Source organism: Canis lupus, chromosome 8, assembly GCF_003254725.2.
Source record: "Canis lupus dingo isolate Sandy chromosome 8, ASM325472v2, whole genome shotgun sequence".
Taxonomy (NCBI): domain Eukaryota; kingdom Metazoa; phylum Chordata; class Mammalia; order Carnivora; family Canidae; genus Canis; species Canis lupus.
The window spans coordinates 30,853,693-30,878,805 of NC_064250.1; the positions used below are offsets into that span (position 1 = coordinate 30,853,693).

Here is a 25,113-nt window from a genome sequence, read left to right on the forward strand (position 1 = left end):
GATTTGATGAACAGTTTTCTTTAATGAGCGCCTTTTTTAATATAATGAACAATATTGTACTACATACTTGAAACTTGCTGAGAAAGTAGATCTTAAATGTTTTCACCACAAGAAAAGAAACAGTAATTTTGTAATGTGATGGGTGTTAGCTAATCTACAGTGGTAATTACACGGCGATATGTAAGTGTATCAAATCAACATGTTGTACACCTTAAACTTACACCATGTTGCATGTCAATTATATCTCAATAAAACTGTAAAAAGAAATGTAGCCAAGGCTACTGAAATAAATAAATGTACTGACTGCCCTCAAAATATTACTGATATGCATGTTTTGTTCAGCAAATAAAATCCTGGAGAGCTATTCCCATCCTCTTGGCTGGGCTTGTCATGAACACAGTGTCTGTTGTTGAGGGATAGTTTTTCACATATGAAGCTATCTTTATTAGCCAAAACTTCTTCCTCATTACAACAGTAATGTTTGCCATGGTTTATTTACAAGATACTGAAATACTGAAATGAGAAAATGGAAGTGCATACAACTTCTCTACCCAGACATCATTACTTAACTCTTAGAAATCCACACACACAGTGGTTCAAAAAGTAAACTGGTAAATTAGAAGAAATGAATTTTAAAAGTCCAAAGACCCGAGCTCTCATTTGAACTTTGTACCAACTATGACCTGAGCTACAGGGTCCTCACAGGTAAGAGAATGGTTTTAGAGAAGGAATTTAACAGGACTCCCAGGTACCTGACTTGCACCAACTCTAGGGGTATGGAGATCAAAGCCAAATTACAACACAGTTATCCTCCCAACCTCACTGGTCAGTCACCTTTTGAGATGTGCCAAGGCAGTGACTAGCAGCTTTCTGTACTGAGGTAGGGAAAAGCACCTGTTTTAAACTACTCAGATTTTTTTTTATAGATAAAACTGAAGGCTGTGAATCCTATACTACATTATTAACTCTCAAAATTATCCAAGCCTCCAAGCCTAAAAACTCCCAATCTGGTCTCAGTTCACTACTCCGAAAATTTGTGGGAGACAAAAATCAGAGCCTTAAAAGGCTAGCTAAGGAAATAAATAAGAATGTATTCAAGGAGTCATTTTTTATTTATTTTTTTTTAATTTTTTTAAAAAATTTTATTTATTTATTCATTCATAGAGATGCAGAGAGAGAGAGAGTAGCAGAGACACAGGCAGAGGGAGAAGCAGGCTCCATGCAGAGAGCCTGACACGGGACTCGATCCAGGGTCTCCAGGATCACGCCCTGGGCTGCAGGCGGCGCTAAACCGCTGTGCCACAGGGGCTGCCCGAAGGAGTCATTTTTTTAAAAAAAGATGCACACTTCCCAAATTTAGTTTTTTAATTGGATAATTTTGTATATCTTTCACAATCCAGCTGTTAAACTGTAAATGGAATTTACAAAACAGATGGTGGTAACAAGGTCTGGTTCACAGCCGTTCTAAATAAAGAACACACCAATCTGATAAACTATCCATTTGCTTCAGAAGCCTTTAATAGGCTCATCGCTTATCATCCTACATTCACTTATGCCATGAGATATCATACAGACAGATGTTATGGAACCATCTGTAATCCTATCTGACAAATAAGTACCAGCAGGGTGTGCAAGCCACCATCATTAGTGACAAATGATTAAGGGAGAAGGGATCATGTTTTAGAATAGTGGCTCCCATATATGGCCAATCATAGGGAGCTTTGGAAAATACAGCTTCTCAAGTCACCCTGAGAAAGTCTGATTCACTAGCTGTGGGGGTGAACCCGAGATTATATCTTTTAAAAACTCAAGCAATTCTGATGACCAGATGGGCTGGGAGCATAGGGTTTTGAGGGGCAAGAGAAGTTGAAGGTTAAAAATGGACACACTTCTGGCCCTAATTTGCTGTTTAGCAAGACTGAACAGTAGGCGATGTAATTCCCCACCATAAGCTTTCACTATAGTCATGAAGCCAGAGGGTGACAATTCCTGCAGAACACTGTAACATCTAGGAAAGGAGGCTTGGAACAGAGACTGAAATTGGCGGGTGGGGTGGGTAACAGGAGGAGGAGATAAGGCAAAGAAGCTGGAGCCAACTTTCCAGAGCAGGGACAGAAGACCCAAGAGGTTCAGTGAAAAGGAAAGGAAAGGAGACCACACATAAGAAAACTGTACCTCCCCCCCGAAAAAAAAAGAAAAAAAGAAAACTGTACCCACATCCTAGAAAAATATCAGCTATTTAACCAGTTGGGTCCTACAGTCAACTCAGCAGAAATCAGTTTCAAGGGTAGCATGATCGTTTTCATAGGATGGTAGGTCTGGGTGGCTCAGTGGTTGAGTGTCAGCCTTTGCCTCAGGGCATGACCACAGGATCCAGGGATCAAGTTCTGGCATGGAGCTTTCTGCATGGAGCCTGCTTCTCCTCCCTCTTCCTATGTCTCTGTCTCTCTCTCTGTATCTCTTATGAATAAATAAATCTTTCGTTTTAAAGTTTTCATAGGAAGTTCTAAACACGTTTCTGAGCTAGACACAAATATATCAAATCATGACCTCAAGAAACTTAAGATCCGGGGAAATAAAAAATAAGTGAGGGGGACTAAGAGGACACTCATTGTGATGAGCCCTGAGTAATGTATAAAATTATTGAATCACTATATTGTACTCCTGAAACTGATATAACACTGTTAATTATGTTAGAATTTTTTTTTTAAATTTAAAGATTTTATTTATTCATGAGAGACAGAGAGAGAGGCAGAGACATAGGCAGAGAGAGAAGCAGGCTCCATGCAGGAAGCCCAATGTGGGACTCAATCCCGGGGCTTCAGGATCACACCCTAGGCTGAAGGCATGCACTCAACCACTAAGCCATCCAGGTGCCCCTAGGATTAATTTTCTTAAATCAGCCCCCCCAAATGGAGAGAGTACCTAGAAGCTAAACTAAAGAAGCAATAGTTTTACATAAAGGAAAATTTATGGGCTGGGAAAAAACATGTGACTATATTGACCATGAAGATTTGAGGGGTGCCTAGGTGTCTCAGTGGTTGATCCTGGGGTCCTGGGATTGAGTCCTGCATCAGGCTCCCTGCAGGGAGCCTGCTTCTCCCTCTGCCTATGTCTCTGTCTTTCTCTAGGTCTCTCACGAATAAATAAAAAACAATAAAATCTTAAAAAAAAAAAAAAAAATAAAAGAAAGAAAGGAAGATTTGATCCAGGCTTTAAGAATGGATGGAAAGAAAGGAAGGAAGGGTTTTTCTAGACAAGATAAGGAAGAGAAATACTATAGGAAATAAAATACAGAAATACAGGGAACAACAAAAAAGTAATGTGGACTGCCTGAGTGATCTATGCATTGGACAGAAACCAAATGCCCTTCTATTTTAGAGCATTTTTCTAATTAAATTTTACATTTTGCTCACAACTTCTTCCAAGCCCTTCTCTACTCTGCGACAGTTATTATCCCCAATTTACAGATGAGCAAACTGATGTTCTATTTGAAAACATTAAGTGCCTGCTAAAAAAGAACACACCCATTAGTATGAGAGCTGGATTTTGATCCTTATCTTCTGACATCCACAGGAGAGCCTAATTACTAGCCATCACAAATCTGAACCTGGCAGAGCAATGGGCTCAAGAGAGAAAGCCCAGAGGCAACAAACCAGAATCAGGAGTTGTTGGAGTTCATAGCCATGAGGTGACAAGCTTAAAGGCAATGACAGCAAAGGAAACAAAGAGAACAAATTTGATGTTTTAAAATAAAAGTAGTTGAGGTTGGAGGTTGGAGGAAAGAAGCCATCTACCAGCCCAAGAGAGCAGACATAAAGAGTGGCCTGATCCCCAGAGGCTACCAGAACTGGTGCACACTGTTTGCAAAAGACTGTTTTACCAACTATTTATTTGGTTTATATGAGGGAAAATTCAGTAATTTAATGCTACTTTGACCTTTTTGAAATGAAACTGGAACAGTTTCAGGGGAAAGGAGAATCCCATTAAACCTTCAAACTAATAAAATGGCTTAAAAAAAAAAAGGAACATCTCTATAGAAGTTTATTCTAGGAAACCAGTAAAGAAACACTTTTCAAACAAACTACAGTCTTTAAATCTTCAAGATCCAAATATTTTATGTCTCCTGATGTGATACAGTATAAAGAAAACAGTATTCTTGGTAAAAATGTTTTCCCTGAATTTAATCAACTCCTTAGAACCTAACTTCCAGTTCCAGGAATACAAGAGGTAGAGAAACAAGTTAAATGAAAACAAGAAGAAAACAATCACAAATCCCAAAGGTGAAGTATCTTATAGGACAATTCACAATCACTGATAAATCAGTGTCACAGGGTGGAGGGTGGAGGTAGCAAGAAATTTTCTAGATTAAAACCTAACAATCAAATGCAAATGTATAGATCTTGAGGGGGTCCTGGTTTAAACAAATCATGAGTAAAAGACATTTGGGACAACTGGAGGTATAGAATTAGGTATAAATTGTACTATTATGAACGTAGATTAGGTATTAAATGATAGGAAGAAATTAATAGTTAATTTTACTAAGGATAGTATAAGTAGTTAAGAAGAAAAACGCTTTCTAGGGTGACATTTCACCTCTAAATACATGTCTCTGATTTGTTCTCAGTAAAGTAGACCATGCCAATATAGCAAAACATTAATTTTGAATCTAGGTAGTAAGTATGTTAGCTGTCCATATACAATTTTATCTATTTTTGAGTTTGAAAATTTTATATAAAAAAATTAAAAGTAAAATAAAATGTCATGGGTGCCTGGGTGGCACTGGTTAGGCATCGGTTAAGCATCCAACATTTGGTTTCAGCTCAGGTCATGATCTCAGGGTAGAGAGATCCAGCCCCGTGTTGGGTTCCATGTTCAACTAGGAGTCTATGTGAAATTCCCTCCCCCACCCTCTGCCCTTTCCCCACTTGCACAAGTGCATTCTCTCTCTAAAAATAAATAAATAAAATCTTTAAAAGAATTTATTTTATTTTATTAAAAGATTTTATCTATTCATGAGAGACACACAGAGGCAGAGACACAGGCAGAGGGAGAAGCAGTTATTATTACTGGATTTGTTATTAAATCTGTTATTACTATGTTATTACTATTACTGTTATTACTATGCTACCGAGCAATCCAACAATTTCACTTCTAATTTATAGGAAATCTTATTAACAGACTAAACCTCAAGTTCTAATATGACTAGCTACTGTTTATTTTTCTACAAGTGTCTACAATAGTCCTGAGGAAAAAGTCTTTAAATTAAGGCTTTGTCTAATCAAAGGAGCTATAGGTTAGAAGACCACAGGCTGGGAAGCCTGGGTGGCTCAGTGATTGAGCACCTGCCTTTGGCTCAGGGCGTGATCCCAGAGTCCTGGAATCAAGTTCCACATCAGGCTCCCTGCATGGAGCCTGCTTCTTCCTCTGCCTGTGTCTCTGCCTCTCTCTCTCTCTTCTCTCTCTCTCTCTCTCTGTGTGTGTGTGTCTCTCATGAATAAATAAATAAAATCTTAAAAAGAAAAGAAGACCATAGGCTCTAAAGAGCATATAGATGAAGAACCTTTTCAAAAATCTGCATCAGAAGAAAAAAAAGAGACATGTGTTACCATAGAAACTATCTGTGTCGTTGACTGTTTCAAAGGAAAACAGCACCACTAGTAATGAAAGAAGCCTGAGGTCCTTGATAGACCTCACCTGTCAGCTGCTGAAAGTTACCAGAGTGATGAAACAAATCTGACAAATGTGCCAGAAACCTAGGTGTGACAGTCCCACTCCTAGCCCAACTGCCCCTCCTGTAGACCAGATCCAGAAAGCCTTAAAAAGGACTTGTCTAGGGTCATAAAATAGTAGGGATGCTGTGACTAATCCAGACTAGTTTTTCTTCCCATTTTAGCAGGATGAGATTGTTGACACACCGAAATTATGTATGATGGTGATCAGTGGCACACCTCTATGATTGCGTGTGCATTAACCTCTGTTAATTTCTTAGCAGAAATTAACATATTTTGAAGGGGTAATCAGTTAGCACTTTGGCAGAGTCCTCACTCTCAGTTGAATTCCAGCACCTAACACCTTCATTGCTGCTCATGAACAGCTTACCATACAATAGATATAATTGCATTTTAAGCTACCTTAGTGAGAGTTTCCTTGTTTGGACATTTGTCAGTGGTCTCTGTTGAAATGGGTTCTGATTCCTACTTATAAAAATAAACACTCATCTGTGTACATAAAATATACCTCATAGCAAGAGCTGTATGTTCTTGGCAAAGCTCTTCACTGAAACAGTATTTGAACCAACTGGACTCAAAAAAATTCAATGCAGAAGTCAGGACAGCCAACTTCCTCATCTAAAACTGGTTTCTTAGGGAGACAGAACGTAAAGACTGCTAACTCTGGGAAACGAACTAGGGGTGGTAGAAGGGGAGGAGGGCGGGGGGTGGGAGTGAATGGGTGACGGGCACTGGGGGTTATTCTGTATGTTAGTAAATTGAACACCAATAAAAAATTAAAAAAAAAAATAAAACTGGTTTCTTGTTCACAGAACTCTAGAGAAGCAATAGCTGTTGATAAATGGGTAGTGGGTGGGGATTCTCATGATTAGCAACCAAAATCAAAAAAAAGGTAGTGAAGGGGCAGCCCGGGCGGGGGGGGGGGGGGGGGGGGGGGGGCTCAGCGGTTTAGCGCCACCTTCAGCCCAGGGAGTGATCCTGGAGACCTGGGATCAAGTCCCACGTTGGGCTCCCTGCATGGAGCCTGCTTCTCCCTCTGCCTTTCTCTCTCTCTCTCTCTCTCTCTCTCTCTCTCTCTGTCATGAATAAATAAATAAAATCTTTTTTTAAAAAGGGTAGTGAAAAAAATTAGAAGAAGCGAAGAGATACAATAATGACCAAATATTTCAGAAAAATGAGCCTCAGGAAGAAGAGAGAATGAGGTAGAGTGGTTTTTCAAGATAGACTGTGCACTAAAATGAAAATACTCCACTGCCCCTCATGAGGGGACAGTGATGGAACAGAAGGAAAAGAAAATGCAGGGAAAAGAATGCAATACAACAAAATATCACAACCACGGTGAGGGAAATCATGAAAAACTCAGTCAAGTATTTTCAGAAGGAAGAAACCTATTCAATTTTAATAGTATCACAGCAGTAATAGACTGGAACGGGACAAGCTAGGCAGCAAGACAACCAGTTAAGAAGTCACTGTATTTCTGGTGAGAGATGATGATGAAGAGTCAGAGCAGATAAGAGAAGAGAAGAGAGACAGAGTCTAGAGATACTAGAGTCAGGACTTGGAGCACAGGTAACCAAGGAGATTAATCAGAAGGAAGAATCACAGATAAAATGAACAACCAGATTATAAATACGACCAACTAGACCAAATACATCATCTAGCAACATACATTCAGGTAAAGTTCAAGAAGGACCGTCTGGCCAAATTGGACTTTTAAAACATCAGGGAAAGGAGCCAACCCTAATGCCTTCCATGCTAACCTTTAAAAAATGACAAATTGCTTTGAAAGTTTCATTTAATTTTAACTCTATGGTACCAACAACTATGAATATTACTGTATTCTTTTTAATCCAGAACATTTAGACCATAGTCTTCTCTAAACTCACATGGACACTTTCTATTGAAGTGACAAAAAAAAAAAAAAAAAACTTGGGATGCCTGGCTGGCTAAGTCAATGAAGCATGTCTCTTGATCTCAGGGTTGAGAGTTCAAGCTCTGAGTTGTATGTAGAGATTATTTTTAAAAATAGAAAATTTAAAAAATATTTTTTAAATCCTCAAAATGAATTTCCTTCTAGGTTCAGCTCAAAAGCTACCTCCTCCATAGTTATCAAGTCTCTCTACCAGAAGCATCTGCCTTCCTTCTGACCACACAAAACTCCATATGCTCCTCTCCACAGGAACTTAGTGTCTGGTCCCTGCTAGGACAGACCACAGGTTCATTCAAGGCCAATACCAGACCAATCATTTTTGCTTTCCCTTTAACAGTACAGGGTCATTCATAGAGCTGATACTGGATATATAAAAATACGGACTTTTAATATATCTTCAATTCTAAGGATTTCCTAAAATAAGGAAATAAAAATATGACACTTGTCATTTTTAAGATTTATTTATTTATCTGAAAGAGAGAGAGAAAGAGAGTAAGCGGTAGGGAGAGGGAAAGAGTCTTAAGACACTGCCCTGAGCATAAAGCCTGACACGGGGCTTGAGCTCATGACCCTGAGATCAAGACCTGAGCCGAAACCAAGAGTCAGACACTTAACCAACTGCATCACCCAGGCGCTGCAACATTTATAAATTTAAGAACATTCAACATTCTACAGAATGAATTACTGGTTTAAAACAAGGACCAAATGGATCTTTTCTAACTTTAAAATGTTCTTAACATGGATGAAACTTAAAGACATTATGCTAAGTGAAATAAGCCAGACACAAAAGACAAATATGCTATGATTCCACTCATATGAGATACCTAGAATAGCTAAATGCATAAAGAAAGTAGTGGTTACCAAGGGCTGGGAGGGAAGGTCAATAGGGAGTAAACTGGTTAATAAGCAGAGTTTCAGTTTGAGAGAATGAGAAAGTTCAAGAGATGAATAGTGGTGATGGTTGCACAACAATGTGAATGAACTCAATGCCACTGAACTATACACTTAAAAATTGTTAAAGTGGTAAGTTTAATGTTATGTATATTTTACAATAAGAATCAAACAACTCGGGGTACCTAGGGTGGCTCAGCTGTCTAAGTTTCTGCCTTCAGCTCAGGTCATGATCCTGGGGTCTTGGGATTGAGCCCTGCATCGGGCTCCCTGCTCAGTGGAGAGCCTGCTTCTCCCTCCCCCTCTACAGTTCTCCCTACTTGTGCTCTCTCTGTCAAATATTTTTTTAAAAGAATCAACTCAAAAAAATATATACAACATGCAAGGGTATCCATTTTGACACAGTAACAAGTATACAGTAGGGAACACAATTTTGATAGATTAACAGATGGAACATAATTATGTTGTATTATATTTGCCTAATTGTTCAAAAAGGAGTTAAAGTTTGCATCTCTGAAACTTATATACCATTGCAATTATAGATAAAATTACTTTAAAATATTAAGCATTTATAACTGCATTTAATAAAAGGTACAGCCCTAAAAACTAGTATTTAAAATAGGAGGGCAGCCCAGGTGGCTCAGCGGTTTAACACCACCTTCAGATCAGGGCGTGATCCTGGAGACCCCAGATTGAGTCCCACGTCAGGCTCCCTGCATGAAGCCTGCTTCTCCCTCTGCCTGTCTCTCTCTCTCTCTCTCTGTCTCTCTCTCTCTGTCTCTCATGAATAAATAAAATCTTTTAAAAATAAAAAATAAATAAAACAGGAAAGTTTCCAAATAGAACCATTAAAAGACATTTATAAAATATAAAATGACCACAACACAATTAAAATGTGTTTTAAACAAAATTTATAAAATTTTGATCTTCAGATATCACACAAAGGATTAAATGGGGAAAAGTCTGTTATTAATCCACCTTAGAATTGACTGCAATTTAGCTAAAATTTTTGCAATTATTTATGAACTCCCCAGATCAAAAACTTCATGAAGTATCTTTCAGTCGGGATAGTAAAAAAATGCCTCATTACTAAATCTACTTGGCTTTCTCTTTGCTAGAGTTCAGGAAGAAAAGCAGAATTCCTACATATTATGATCCTCACATATTAAATGGATCATCATATGAAATTGTAACATAGGCACTTAAAAACTGAGAGGGCATGATGTCAATTAGAACATGAGTGTTGTAGTCACAAACACCTGGTTTCTGCTTTGTGACCTCTGGCAAGTGACTTAACCTGAGTCTCTTCAGTTTCCACCTCTTTAGAATGGGTATGATCTCTAAGTTGACAGGAATATCATATGAAATCATACATACACAACCTGGCCCATCTTCCCAGAGTTTTGAATCCCATGCTCTTCTCTGACACCTAAGGCTTTCATTTACCTACATCCAGCACCCAGTATCTCGATGCCTTTCCAAGGGGAAACTCACTTGCTCCTGCCAGTCAGGAAAAGAAACCTCAAAAATTTTCTTGCTTTCTGTAATTTATCAAATTACTCCCTAAAGTCCTAGAATATGACTTCTGAAACTAATATCTCCTTCAAATCAAATCTCAGTACTCATGGCTAATGTACAAAATATCTATAGAATTTCCTAGATGGCAGGCATTTCTCTTAGTAGTTTGTGCATACTCATTCCATCCTCACAATAACCCTATTAGATGGATAAGTACTATTACAAGCCCATTTTACAGATGAGGCAATTGAGGCACTATTGATAAGTAACAAGTTTTGAAGTTAGGCAATCTGGCTCATGTAGTTAGTCTACAAGCCTCATGACTTCTTCCTTTTGTTCCTTGTCTGTATGTCTGTCTCTTTTTAGAAAGTATCATTATCTTTTTAATTTAAATTTTAGTTAACATACAGTGCAATACTGGTTTCTGGAGGAGAATTCAGTGATCCATCACTTACATACAACATCCAATGCTCATCACAACAAATGCCCTCTTTAATACCAAATGCCCATCTAACCCATCCTCCCCACCTCCCTCCATTAACCCTCAGTTTGTTTTCTATCATTAAGGGTCTCTTGTGACTTGTTTCCCTTTCTCCTTTTTTTTCTTTTCCCACTTTCCACATATTCATGTTTTTTTCCCTAAATTCCACATGAGTGAGATCATGTGATATCTGTCTTTCTCTGACTTGTTTCACTAGCATAATACACTCCAGTTCCATCCACATCATTGTAAATGGCAAGGTTTCTTTTTTGATGGCTAAGTAATATTCCATTGTGTATATAAATACACATCTTCCTTATCCATTCTTCAGTCAATGGACATTTGGGCTCTCTCCATAGTTTGGCTATTGTTGATAATGCTGCTATAAACATTGGGGTGCATGAACCCCTTTGAATCTGTATTTTTGCACCCTTTAGGTAAATACCTAGTAGTACAATTGCTGGATTGTAGAGTAGTTCTATTTTTTTTGAGGGACTTCCAAACTATTCTCCAAAATAGCTGTACTAGTTTGCATTCTCACAAACAGTGCAAAAGGGTTCCCCTTTCTCAGCATCCTCACCAACATGTTGTTTCTTGTATTGTTATTTTTAGCCATTCTGACAGGTAGTATCTCATTGTGGCTTTGATTTATATTTCCTGATGATGAGAGATGTTGAGCATTTTTTCATGTGTTTGTTAGCCATCCGGATGTCTTCTTTGGAAAAGTCTATTCATGTCTTCTGCCCATTTCTTAACTGGGTTGTTTTTTCGGTGTTCAGTTTGATAAATTCTTTATAGATTTTAGACACTAACCCTTTATTAGATATGTCATTTGCAAATATCTTCTCCCATTCTGTAGCCTTTTAGTTTTGTTGTTTCCTTTGCTGTGCAGAAGGTTTTTATCTTGATGAAGCCCAAATAGTTCATTTTTGCTTTGATTTCCCTTGCCTCCAGTGACGTGTCTAGTAAGAAGTTGCTACAGCTTAGGTCCAAGAGGTTTCTGCCTGTGTTCTTCTCTAGGACTTTAATGGTTTCCTGTCTCAGATTTAGGTCTTTCATCAGTTTTGAATTTATTTCTGTGTATGGTGTAAGAAAGTGGTTCAGTTTCATTCTTCTGCATGCTGCTATAGTTTTCCCAACAGCATTTGTTGAAGAGACTGTCTTTTTTCCATTGGATATTCTTTCCTGCTTTGTCAAAGATTAGTTAACCATATAGATATGGGTCCATTTCTGAGTAATCTATTCTATTGAGCTATGTGTCCATTTCTGGGCCAGTACCATACTGTTGTGATAACTACAGTTTTGTAATATAATTTGAAATATGGAATCATGATGCCTCCAGTTTTGTTTTTCTTTTTCAGAATTGTTTTGGCTATTTGGGGTCTTTAATTCATCCATACAAATTCTAGGGTTGTTTGTTCAAGCTCTGTGAAAAATGCCAGTAGTATTTTTGATAGGGATTGCATTAAATGTGTAGATTGCTTTGGGTAGTATAGACACTTAAACAATGTTCATTCTTCCATTCCATGAGCATGGAATGCTATTCCATTTCTTAGTGTCTTCTTCATTTTCTTTCATGTTTTATAGCTTTCAGAATATAGATCTTTTACCTTTTTAATTAGGTTTATTCTTAGGTATGTTATTCTTTTTAGTACAATTGCAAATGGGATCAATTCCTTGCTTTCTTTTTCTGCTTTGTTATTGGTGTATAGAAATGCAACATATTTCTGCACACTGACTTTATATCCTGCAACTTTGCTGAATTCATGTATTAGTTCTAGCAATTTTTTGGTGGAGTCTTTTGGGTTTTCCACAGAGTATCCCGTCATTTGCAAATAATTAGTTTGACTTCTTCCTTCTGCCAACACTCACACTCTTGGATCTCCTGCCTCTCATACTTCCTTTTAGGACTGTCTCTGCTGGCTTTTTTCTCACTCTTCTCACTATCTAAATGCAGATATCTTCTAAAGTTTTAGGCCACTCATCTCCTTCTCTCACTCCTTTGAGGAGCTCTGGCACTTTCCCAGCTTCAACTGTCAGCTTTATATTGTTAATTCACAAATTTAAAATCTCTGGCCTTAAACCATTATGCCATCCCTTGGCCTATTTTTTTTAAGATTTTATTTATTCATGAGAGACACACAGAGAGAGAGGCAGAGACACAGGAAGAGGAAGAAGCAGGCTCCATGCAGGGAGCCCGACATGGGACTCAATCCTGGGTCTCCAGGATCACGCCCTGGGCTGAAGGCTGCACTAAACCGCTGGGCCACCAGGGGGGCTGCCCTCCCTTGGCCTATTTAAGTCACTCCCTTTTCCTCTGTACAAATGCAAATCTAACCACCCTCATCTAAAAATTTGTTCCAGTTGTTTTAAGTCCATAACAAGATACCCCAGAATTTAGTGGTATACAACTACTTTGTTATGTCCCCGGATTCTGTGGGTCAGGAATCCAGGTAGGGCACAGAGAAGTCAACTGGCTTCTATGCCTCAATACTTGAGGTGTCCGTAGAGTTAGCTAGTCAGCTGGGGGAATCTCCTCACATGTCTATTGTTCAATGCTAGCTGTTGTGTGGGGCCTTAGGTGGAGCCATCAGCCAGAACATCCACATGTGTCCTTTCCATGTGGCAGAGCTTCCTCACAGCATGACAGTCTCAGAGTAACTGGACTTTTTACCTGGTGCCTTAGGACTCCAAAGTATTCCATAGTCTTAAAACACTTCTCAATGAATCCAATCTCACAGTTCCTCCTCACCATAAAGAAGGAACAGATTAAGTATCATATGCTTTTTATATATCATCTTAATTCTTAGAAGAGCCCAAGCAAAGCAGGTATTACCACACCACCCATCACAAAAAGGGAAAAAATGACAATTAAGTTTAGAGACATGCCAGTAATTATACAGATTGTTAAAAGAGAAGGTCACATTCAAATGTAGACTCTTTCTACATGCAGTAAAGATCACAATGGGGATGCCTGGGTGACTCAGTGGTTGAGTGTCTGCCTTTGGCTCAGGTCGTAATCCTGGGGTCCTGGGATTGAGTCCCATGATGGGCTCCCCACAGGGAGCCTGCTTCTCCCTTTGCCTATGTCTCTGCCTCTGTCTCTGTATCTCTCATGAATAAATAAATAAAACCTTTAAAAAAAATCACAATGAAAATCAAGCTCACAAATATATATATCTAACTATTTTTCTCTAATTTCAGGGTAAATGTTTTTTCAGTTACCAGATTTTTCTTATTAGCTAGCCCTTAGGAAAAGTTGTATTTCTTTTACTCCTAAATTTGAAACAACTTTGCCACAATATTTTAAATTTATTTATTTGAGAATACATGCACATACCTCAAAAATTAAAAACTGAAAACAGTAAAAAGTCTTGCCTCTACATTTATCTGCTATCTGCCCAGTTCATATTCCTGATTAACATGTAAGCACTGTAACTCTTAATACCAACATAAACATTTTATTGTCCCCTCTACCCCATTTTTCCTACAAAATATAACTCCTCTGAGTAATTTAGCTATTCTAAGGGCCTAGACATTGAGGTTACTTCCACATTCAAGGCTACAGTGACTAACCTTGAGCATATATATTTCGTGTGTCCAAGTATCTATCTAAGAGAAATTCCCAGAGGCAGGATTTTCAAGTAGCATATATAACTTTGTATAAGAGAGGTGTGCTAAATTATCCCTCATAAGGATACTCTTTCAGCATAATATTTGTTTCCCTATCACTTCAATAACATAATGTAATATCAAATTTCTGGCCAATCTAACAAGGTAAAAAAGTATTTTAGGTGGTCTATGTGCATTTCTCTTATTAAGGGTGAAGCCAAACATCTTTCCAAGTGTTTAAAAGTCATTTGTATCTCCTGCCCCGTAAACTGTCTGCTTACAGGTCTTCCCAATTTTTCAATTGTGTTTTTGGCCTTTCACATTAATTTCTAGCATCTCTTTTTACATTAGTATGATTAAACTGTCATCTCTTATAGGAGTTGTAAATATTTCTTCCCATTTTGTCATTTGACTTCATTTCTGTTGGAATTTCACATATGAAAATTCAGTCTTTAATGTAAATTATGTTCTTTTATGGCTTCTAGATTAAGTCACAGTAAGATAGATCTCCACTGCAGAATTAAAGAAATTAACACTCCTGTATTTTTAAGCTTTATTTTAAATAATTTAAAACTTACCAAATAGTTGGAAAGATAGCCTAAGGCATTATTCTACACCTTCTGAATAGAACACCAGTAAATAAAATCAAAAGGAATTGGGACACCTGGGTGGCTCAGCAGTTGAGCATCTGCCTTTGGCTCAGGGCATGATCCTGGGATCTAGGATTGAGTCCCGCATCAGGCTCCCTGCCTTCAGCCTGCTTCTCCCTCTGCCTCTGTCCCTGCCTCTCTCTCTGTGTCTCTCATGAATAAATAAATAAAATCTTTTTAAAAAAGGAAGTAAGGAACCAAACATTATTACTTTGCAACTTATAATTACTAGATCTAGGCAATCACCAATGGCTATTAAAAGCAGTAGGTAAAAGACTGGTGAGGAACTTTGTAATGGATAAATTGGGCTGATAACACCTAAAGCTAATCAATTTTAATGTCACAAAAAGATAGACAGCTAGATATTTAGCTGCTTCCTGACAGAAGCACATGTCACCACCTATGAATTATTCTTGCTAAATCTAAGAGTTATTTTCTGGGTGGGAACAGGTAGGCACACCTCTAAATCTAAGGGAACATTTTAACATAAATCAAGAGAAATTAACAAGCAAAACCTAGAATGTGGGAAATTCTATAGGAAAAATGACCCTGTTTCCTCAACAAATTATTAGGGGATAAAAAGGAATAGCAAACTGTAACAAATGAATAGAAACCATTCATAGAAAGGATATTAATCAAATATAATGTATGAATCTTGTTTGAATCCTTATTCAAAGAAACCAATTTGCAAAGAGACACCTGTAGGAAAACCAGAGAAATGTAAATACTGATTAGATATTTGGAAGTAAGGAATTATTAATTTCAAGCATAATATTTTTAGGTCTTCATATTTTAGATATAGTGAAGTATTTATCAATGAAACGAATATCTGGGATAGCTTTAAAATAATTCAGTGAGGGAACGTGAGGTGAAGGGAATGAAACAAGAGAGACCTATGTTTATGTTAACAGTTGAAGGTAGTTAATAGGCACATAGCAGCTTATCATACTATTCTAATTCTCTGTACATGTGAACACTTCTATGATAGTTTAAAAACTGAATCTAGGGATTCTTCCCATGATAATTTTTTATGTGCCAGGGAAACAGGCCAGTCACTTCAACTGATACCTTGAAATAATATGTTGACTGACTATAGGAGCTATCTCACCAAACAGGTGAGTTTCTGCAGGTGCAGGACTCTTTGACACTACAAACATGTCTAAAGGATGACCTCTGACCTAAAAGTATTCAGGAGATCCAGCTGGAATAACGTATGGTTTTTTTCATAAAGACAAGTCCTCTGAATTTTTCTTTAGTGTATAAAACAAGTAGCATTTATTAAGCACCTATGCACAGGACGTTGTGGTAGAAGATAAGAGTTAAGAAGGGGTCAGTCTTTGTCTTTATGAAATTAATTCAAACAAGTGCTGGGAAGTTTGCTAGGGATTCAAGAACAAGTACAAACAGTCCCTCTTTTCTAAAAGGGCCTAAAGAAGTGCAATTGAGGCTTATAATTGGACAAAATTCCAGTGAGTAAATGTCCTCTCAACCTTGAGTATAACAAATTTACCTCAGTTTAGACAATCTTTGATTAACACAACCCAAATTATCCCAAACTCTAATTGCCATAGACTCAATAGAGAATGTAGAACCATAGGGAATATATTCATTTATATAAACTGGAATTAGGAATGGTTCATATAATCCAGGATTCATAATCTAAGATTCATCAAAGATTAAATAGTTGCCCTCTCGTGGCAAGTTTTATTATTGCAGCCTGACTCAACCTAATACTGGACTCAAATTATAGGTATATACGGCAAATGAGTCAGTGGGAGAATACCCAGTCATAGAAGAGTTTCAAGAGCTGAACAAAGAAAACAGCAGAGAAAATACAAAAAAGAAAAAAAGAGGGAATTTAAATAAATCAGTACAGTATTATGATTAAAATCAAACAGAATGTCTCTCATGCTCTATCATCCTCCCAACATTGCTATTTTCAAGATATGATCCTAGGCAGGTCCTCTCTGTGCCTCAGTTTTCTTATCTATAAAATGGGAATAACACCAACTAGGGCTATTGTGAGGCAATGGAGGCAATATATGTAAAGAGCATAGATTACTGTTCAGCACCTAGTAAGTCATCAGTAATGTCTGTTGCTATTCAGATGTCAGCTCAGGCATCCACCACGCTCCTATCTCCCAGCACAGATAAATTCCTTTGCTAAGTGCTCTCATTGAGCTGTGTCCTTTTTATCCTTACCTTTCTCAAACTGTAATCACACACTCACTCATGTGATTCTGATGATTATCTGTCTTTATCCAAAAGACTAAATTCCATAAGGGCAGAAACCATATCTGGTTTTACTCATCCTGTGTTCCCAACATTCAGTGCAGAGCCTGGCACTCAATAAATTTGTTAAATAAAACTGTAAAGTTTCCAATCAGTCTTAAGAATGATAGCATTGAGCACCGGTATAGGTATAGGTTGACTTGTGTTCCCTCTTCAAAAAGACATGTAGAAGCCCAAAATCCAAATACTTCAGAATATGACTTATTTGGAAAATGAGTAATTGCTAAAGTAAGATGAGGCATAGTGTAAGTACAGTAGACTCAGTCCTATGTGACTGGTGTTCTTAAAAGAGGAAAATTTGGGGGCACCTGGGTGGCTCAGTGGTTGAGCGTCTGCCTTCAGCTCGGTCATGATCCTGGGGTCTTGGGATAGAGTCCTGCATTAGGCTCCCACGGGGAGCCTCCTTCTCCCTCTGCCTATGTCTCTGCCTTTCTGAGTGTCTCTCATGGAAAAAGAAAGGAAAGAAAGGAAAGAAAGGAAAGAAAGGAAGAAAAAAAGAAAGAAAGAAAGAAAGAAAGAAAGGAAGGAAGGAAGGAAGGAAGGAAGGAAGGAAGGAAGGAAGGAAGAGAAAGGAAGGAAAGAAAGAAAGAAAGAAAGAAAGAAAGAAAGAAAGAAAGAAAGAAAGAAAGAAAAAAGGAAGAAAAAAGAAAAGAAAAGAAAAAAGAAAAGAAAACTTGGACACCAATAAAGGCAGAGATCTGAATAATGCAAGCAAATGAATACTGAGGATTGACAGCTACCACCAGATACAGGGAAGAGGCAAAAAAGATCTCCCCACTACAATTTTCTGAGGGAGAATGGTTCTACCCATAGCTTGATTTTAGACTTCTAGCCTCTTGACCTGTGAGACAATAGATATCTGTTGCTTAAACAGCCCAGTTTGAATACTTTATATCAGCACAATGAAACTAAAACAAGTACCAGCCTGATGATACTTGGTACCCTTGATGGCTTTGTTTGGTATTTCAAAGTTATGTGTAGTAATTTTTTTCCTCCCAGGCCAGGAAAACTGTTTATAGATAATATAGTTTAAAAAAAAAACATTAGAGGATGCCTGGGTGCCTCAGTTGGTTAAGTGTCTGACTCTTGGTTTCCACTCAGGTTTCCACTCAGGTTAAGTAACTGATGCTTGATCTCAAGCATCCTGAGATGGAGCCCCAAGATGGGCTCCACATTCAGTAGGGAGTCTGCTTGAGATTCTCTCCCTCTGCCCCTTCCCCATTCACACTCTCTCAAATAAATAAATCTTTTAAAAATCATTTTAAAAATAAGAGAAACCATTAGGACAAGTTTTCTCCTCCATTATCATGATTTCTTAACAACTTTAATCAGCTTTGACTATTCCCAGATTCCAGTCATATACTTCAACAGCCTCATTATTTTTTCTTCTTTATTCATAGTACTCTTTCTAACAATAAACAGAACTAAGTTCTACAAAAGTATTCATTTGGCAAATCACAAAGATTTGTGATTCAAAGAGGAAAAAAAAAACCTTTTGTGAGTGCTAGCGCCTTTCAGTATGAAGTGGCTAAGACTCACTTCTGTATAACAAAGTATCTAATAACCTTGTGATTGATTGATTGACTGACTGAGACAGTGCCTGCATGGAGGGGGGGGGGGGTAGGTTGCAGAGGGAGAGAATCTTAAGCAGGCTCCACGCCCAGTGCAGAGCCCCACACAGGTGATCTCATGACCTGAGCCAAAAGCCAAGGGTTGGAGTCTTAACCAACTGAGCCACCCAGGTGTGGTATCTTGTGTTATCTTTAAATGATAGATATCATCTTGCAATGAAAATGATTGAGGCAGGGACAAGACTCCTCAACTGTTGTGAGAAGACAGTCAAGAAGTCCATCACTGGGACCCCTAGTTGGCTCAGTGGTTGAGCATCTGCCTTTGGCTCAGGGCATGATCCCGGAGTCCCAGGATCGTGGTTCCCCACAGGGAGCCTGCTCCTCCCTCTGCCTATGTCTCTGCCTCTCTCATAAATAAATAAATAAAATCTTGGAAAAAAAAAAAAAAAGGAAGTCCATCACCTGTGGTACCATCTCCTCATGCTGCATTATATACATGCTCACATATTTCCTAAAATGTGGGATATTGTCAGCTTGATTTATGAAAATTCTTTATGCATCCTGGATAAGACAAGCTAAAACCTACTTTAACTAGAGATATGACAGAAAAGTCAGGACTCTGTGTGTTCCCATAAACTCATAAAGAGGACAATTAATGAAACAAGGTATATGCACTTAACCTTTGATAGATAATGGTAATGAAGAGGTTATTCCCATTTATACCCAGGAGGAGACGGGGAATGGGAAGGGTCAGACACAGGGACAAAAAGACCAAGAACCTCAGGGTCCAGTAGACCTTCCAATTTAATTAAGGTTCTGAATAAAATATTGGAAATATAGGAAAGATGCTTTATTTATGAGGAGACCTCATTGGGGTGCCTGGTGGCTCAGAGAGTTAAGTGTCTGATTCTTGATTTGGCTCAGGTCATGATTTCAGGATCGTGAGATCTCATACTGTGTTGGGCTCCACATTCAGTGGGAGTCTGCTTCTCTCCTCCCGCTGTCCCTCTTCACCCTCCTCTCTAAAATCAATCAGTCAAGAAAGAAAGAAAAGAAAGAAAGAAAGAAAGAAAGAAAGAAAGAAAGAAAGAAGAAAGAAAGAAAGAAGAAAGAGAGAAAGAGAGAGAGAAAGAGAGAAAGAGAGAAAGAGAGAAAGAGAGAGAGAAAGAAAGAGAGAAAGAAAGAAAAAAGAAAAGAAAAGAAAAGACAAGACCCCATCAAGGTACAACTTAGAATCTATAGAGATGTAGGGTGTGCTTAAATGGAAATGGGACAGCAACAGAGAAAGATGAGCTGCTCCAAAGATCATGATGTGATGCCAGATTCAAAGGAGAGCCAGTTCCTGGGAGAGGGGGTAGTGTCTCTTTCAGGATTCCCTCCCAGCCCAGTGGTGAACAGTAACCAGGAGACTTGCACAACCCTGACATAGCCCCATCAGTGGTGATCACAGATGTACCCATGGTAAGGTACACACTGGAAAGTACACTACTAGACAAGGGTCATGGAGAGAAGAGGCAGTAAAGTGAGAAACGACAAATTCCCCAGAATACCAGAAGTTAGCATCAATCCACTCAGGAAGAATTAACAAAAAATTATTTGGGTAATATAAACCACCAACTTATTTTCCATTTCACAACCCTGAATAGTTAACACCATTAACCAGGAATTAATATACTGAGACATGAAAGATACAGAGTATCTTGGTTATAAGCATAGAAAAGAGAGAGTTTCAAAGAAGTTTGTTTCTTTCCAAAACAATTTATAGTGGTCACTGACTTACGCTATCTAAAGAAATAAAAATTAGGGATTATGAAGGATTGTTTTATTACTCTCTGCCATATTTTCTACAGATTTAAAATATCCTTCCTTCTTTCTCCCTCCCAGACTGGCCCAAGGTGTAGACCACCACCATTTGAGGTTAATTCCTTTAAACTCAGTACCATCCTCCTTATCTTCTCCTAACTATGTACTTCTAATTCATAGGTATTAAGTCCTTAAGTGTGAGTCCCTAGATAGAGGTTTTCAAACTTTTGATGACAATCTACAGCTAAATAAAATATTTACATCTGGAGCCAGTACACACAAAAAGCCATACATAAAAACCTACACAGAAGCTCATAACTTGTACCCTTATTGCATGTCATAAACTGATCTTCTCCATTCTACTCCATCTTCTTCTTTTTTTTTTAATGCTGGTAACCCAACTGTTAGGTCATAGCTCATAGTTTGAAATACTTAGAGATAAGATACACTGACATATCAAAATAGCAACATAAGAAAGTAGGTAAGAGTTCTGCTCTCAGGCTGTCTGAATTCAAACACCAACCCTATCACTTGAAGCTGTCAACCTCTCTGCCTCAGTTTCCTTGTCATGGGGATTTAAAAAAACAGTGTTTATCTCAAAATAAGGGTTAACCAAGACCATCCACATAAAGCAATTAAGGCATAAAAAGTATTCAATTAACAGCTAGTAATAATTCTTAAATGGTCTGTGGTCTTTTATACTGTGGCAAAATATACATAAAAGTCATCATTAAAAAAATTCAAATTTTAACCATTTTGAAGTGTACAATTCAGTGACATTTAGTACATTCACAATGTTGTGCAACCATCACCACCACCCTCTAGTTTCAGAACATTTTCATCACTCCAAAAGGAAACCAAATAAGCAGCCACTCTCCTCCATTCTGTCCTCCTCCCCAGGCCCTGGCAACCCCTAAATCTGCTTTCTGTCTCTGGTCCAGGGACTTTTTAAGTAATAAATTAACATTTTACCAAAACTGTTTCTAAGGTAGACTGAAGTGTTCTTCGTATTCATTAGTCCTATAGCTCATGAGACAAACTCCCGCTCACAATTTGCTTACTTAAACTTCGTGAGCCACTTTAGGTAATTTTGTGACCTGTCTGGGAGTCAGAAATCCCTCTCTTCTATGATTTGGCAAAATTTCCAAAGTCTGACCAATGTTACAAAGGAGGCTGTTTTCAGTGTCCACAAGAGGCAGGATGAGTAAAGCCCTAAAAGAGGTTTCTTCATTACATCGTGGAATATGACCAAATGATAGAATATTCACCAAATGAATGAAGACAGCTTACTCTTTAGTCTTTGCATTTTGAAATTCTGCTTTTCGGTCTCTGAATTTTTTTACCATCGAGAGGTTAAAAAAGTGAACTTTGGACACTGAACTAAAGGTCCATTTCTCGGCGTCAGTATGTAGTATCGTTTCCTTTTGGGGCCCCACCCCTCTCTCACTGATTTCCCACCCTTCCTTTCGGGTGTGGAAGACTGGGCAAAAACAACTTTGTTCTTCCCAGGATCTATTGGGGGAGTCGCCGCATACTCCCTCAAGAAAATAACAAGAAAATAACTGTTACCTCTCAAAGCAGCACTGCTATTCCTTGAGAAATGATGAAGGTAGAGGCTTCTTAGGCCAAATAAATAAATGTCACCAAGAGGCACAGAAGACTTAAGCGAGAAAACTACGTCCTCGGTCCCAGTTGCAGAAGTCAGAAGCTTGCCTTTTTTTTTTTTTTTTTTTTTCCTCTCTGGTTTGTAAAGACCAGCACCGTTCACGCAGCAGGCAGCGAAGTCTTCATTTCCTATCCTCCCTCCCCCGTCCCTACAGCTCTCCAGGCTTCTGCGTGAACGTCTGTCTGACCCGCCTCGGGCACGGATAGCATCGGGCCAACCCCGATTCGAGCCCAGCGAACCTCCCCGACTCCCAGCGAGTCACTTTAGGGCTTCTGGGCTTTTAGAAGGGGGGCGGGGACTTGAGACCGCAAACTACCCAGAGGAACCTCACGCCTCCAACTCTGGGCAAGTCCATGCCTAGAGCAGCGCCAAGTCCTGGGAAAGTCCCGAGCTGGAGTTCACCTGAAGTGGACAAAAGAGAATGACAACTTTCCAAAGACCCGGGTGTCCTGGAAGGTCAGTGTGAGTGTGCGGGTCTCCCGAGTTTGCTACAAAGAATCACCCCCAGCGCTCCGAGCAGACGGAGCCAAAGCTTCACACACACTCACACACACACACACACACACACACACACACACACACCTACCGAAAAATGAGGCCTCGAGAAAAAGACCGACCCTAGGAAGCCCTCTCATCCACAAGCGCCAGTGGCAAGTCTGGGTTTGGCACACGCTTCCAGCTCAGGCGGAAGGGGCTCCGGCCTCCCACCCGGCAGGTGGCTCCGTGCCCGTGGTCCCGGCGACCCGGGGCTCAGGGGAGGGCTGCGCGCAGGCCCGGGGCCCCCGGGGGGAGAGGCCCGAAACGCGTCCCGCGCGGGACCCTCGCCTGGGCCGGACCGCGGGGCCAGGGCCGAAGGCGGGGTTCGGGAGGCCACAGCGCTCCGAGCTGCGCCAAGAGCGAGGCAACTCCGGAAACTTCCCGGAGCCGGGGCGCGCCCCCCGCGGCCACCTACCCAGTGCCCCGCACGCCGGAGCGGCCCGCGCCCGCGCGGCGGCGGGAGCACCGACCTGAGATGGTCTCCTGGTAGCCCTTGGTGAAGAACTGCATGGCCGTAGCCGCCCTCCAGGGCGTCTTGAGCAGTCCCTGCCGCTGGGGGTCCTCGCCCAGCGAGCGCAGGATCGACGAGTAGGCGGCCGCCAGGTTGGGGAGGTTCAGCTCGTTATCCTCCTCGCTGCGGGGCCGCTCGCCCTTCCAGCCGTCCGCCGGCTGCGCGCTCTTGGCCTCCGGCCGCGGCGGCTTGTCTGCCGGCCCGCTCGGCCCGGGTCGCGGCGGCTCCCCCTCGGGGAACCCATTACTGCACCTGGCGCCCCGCGGCTTCGCCGGCGCCCGCACCGGACCTTTCTCCATGGACCTGCCGCTGCCCCTCCGGAGGGACTGGGACGCTTCAGGAGCTGCAACAAAATTGCCCGGGCGGCTGCAGGCAACAGGCTGTGACCACGATCACCTGGGGAAAGTAGGCGACCGGCCAGGGACACCCGCCCAGCCGGGGACGGCGGAAGGCTGGAGAGCGCGGCAGTGCCTCCCTTTTTATAGGCTGGCGGCTCGGCCGGAGCCGCGGGGCGTTCCCATTGGCCGGAGCCTCCGCGCGTCACGGCGCTGCCCCGCCCCCTCGCCTGGCCTCGGCCGGGCGCGGGGGAGGGGGCGGCCCCACGGGAGGGGCGGGGGCGGGGGGCGGCCTCGCGAGCTCCGGGAGGGCCGCTGCAGGGTGGGGTGAAACCACGCGCGCCGGGCCCTTCCCCGCCAGCGGGGCGGAGGGGTTGGACCCCTCGGGTTGCTGCAGCGTCCTCGGAATCCGAAAGCAGGCAGGTGTCAGGGGCCGGAACCCTGTCGTGGAGATGCACGCCCAGGGCGCACGCTCAGCCCTCTCCTCCTAGGCGAGGAAAAAGCTCGTTTAGTGAAAGATGACCAAACAGGTGGCCCCGAGCGGAAAAGACCGTGGGTAAGGAAACCAAGTCTATGCTTTTAGGGCAAGAGAATAATATGACACGAAACTCTAGCGTTCGTTACTTAGAAATTGTCCAGCGCACCTGCCACCCACGAGAACCCTCTCACCGCTCTAAGGGAGAGTGTCCCACCAAGTGGCCCTCGTGTGAGTCCCTGTATCCAGGAGGATGCTATTTGTGATGGCCAAAACTTTGGCCCTGGAGAAAAAATGATTCACAAAAGAAGAAAAGTTAGTTTTCTAGACTTTTTCATTAAAAACCCATTTGAGCTCTGTGGAAATTTGGTACTGATCGTTTGAGTGATGTGCTAAGTAAGCTCCTTTCCCCTGTGTTTGTACAAATTGTGAAACGTTATTGATCAGCTGGACCCGTAACCGGTGACATCTGCTTTGACTGTTTTTGTTTTTTTTATTAGTATTATTTTATTTATTTATTCATGAGAGACACAGAGATAGAGAGGCAGAGAGGCAGAGACACAGGCAGAGGGAGAAGCAGGCTCCATGCAGGGAGCCCAACGTGGGACTCGATCCCGGGTCTCCAGGATCAGGCCCCGGGCCGAAGGAGACGCTAAACCGCTGAGCCACCCAGGCTGCCCTGCTTTGACTGTTTTAAGATTAAAAAATGGGTTTAAAAAAAAATAGGCTTTCCCTCCCACACTTGAAGAATTATTTCATGATGCCAACGGTAAGTTTTAAAGCATGTATCAAATTAATAACTTATGATTTGCTTCAGAGAGTTTCTAATGCTGACTTGTGACATATATACAAGTATTAAAAAGCTTAGGATCGGACAAACCAGGAGGGAAGCCCCTGAAGTTATTCTATACTAATACAGTAGCTCAGTCATTATAATTATTAATTAGTATTTATTGGATATCTGCTCCAGGCATAGCTCTGTTCTAAACATCAAAGAAAGAAATATGGAAATTACTTGGCCTCCTCAGCACCTTTAGCATTAGAAGTATATATACATTTAGTGTGTGTGTGTGTGTGTGTGTGTATATATATATATATAATTTTTTTAA

The 25,113-nt window shown here is 40.6% G+C and overlaps 1 protein-coding gene across 2 annotated transcripts in view; it reads right to left on the reverse strand.

Annotated features, from left to right (window-relative positions):
* GCH1 (GTP cyclohydrolase 1) overlaps nucleotides 1-23,658 on the reverse strand; it is a 52,829-nt gene extending 29,171 nt beyond the window's left edge. For both annotated transcript variants that reach the window (XM_025443311.3, XM_049113201.1), the window contains exon 1: nucleotides 23,154-23,658. In XM_025443311.3, coding sequence (XP_025299096.1) covers nucleotides 23,154-23,493 — 340 coding nt within the window. In that variant the 5' untranslated portion in view covers nucleotides 23,494-23,658. The remainder of the gene's footprint in view (nucleotides 1-23,153) is intronic.
* Nucleotides 23,659-25,113: the final 1,455 nt, after the last annotated feature.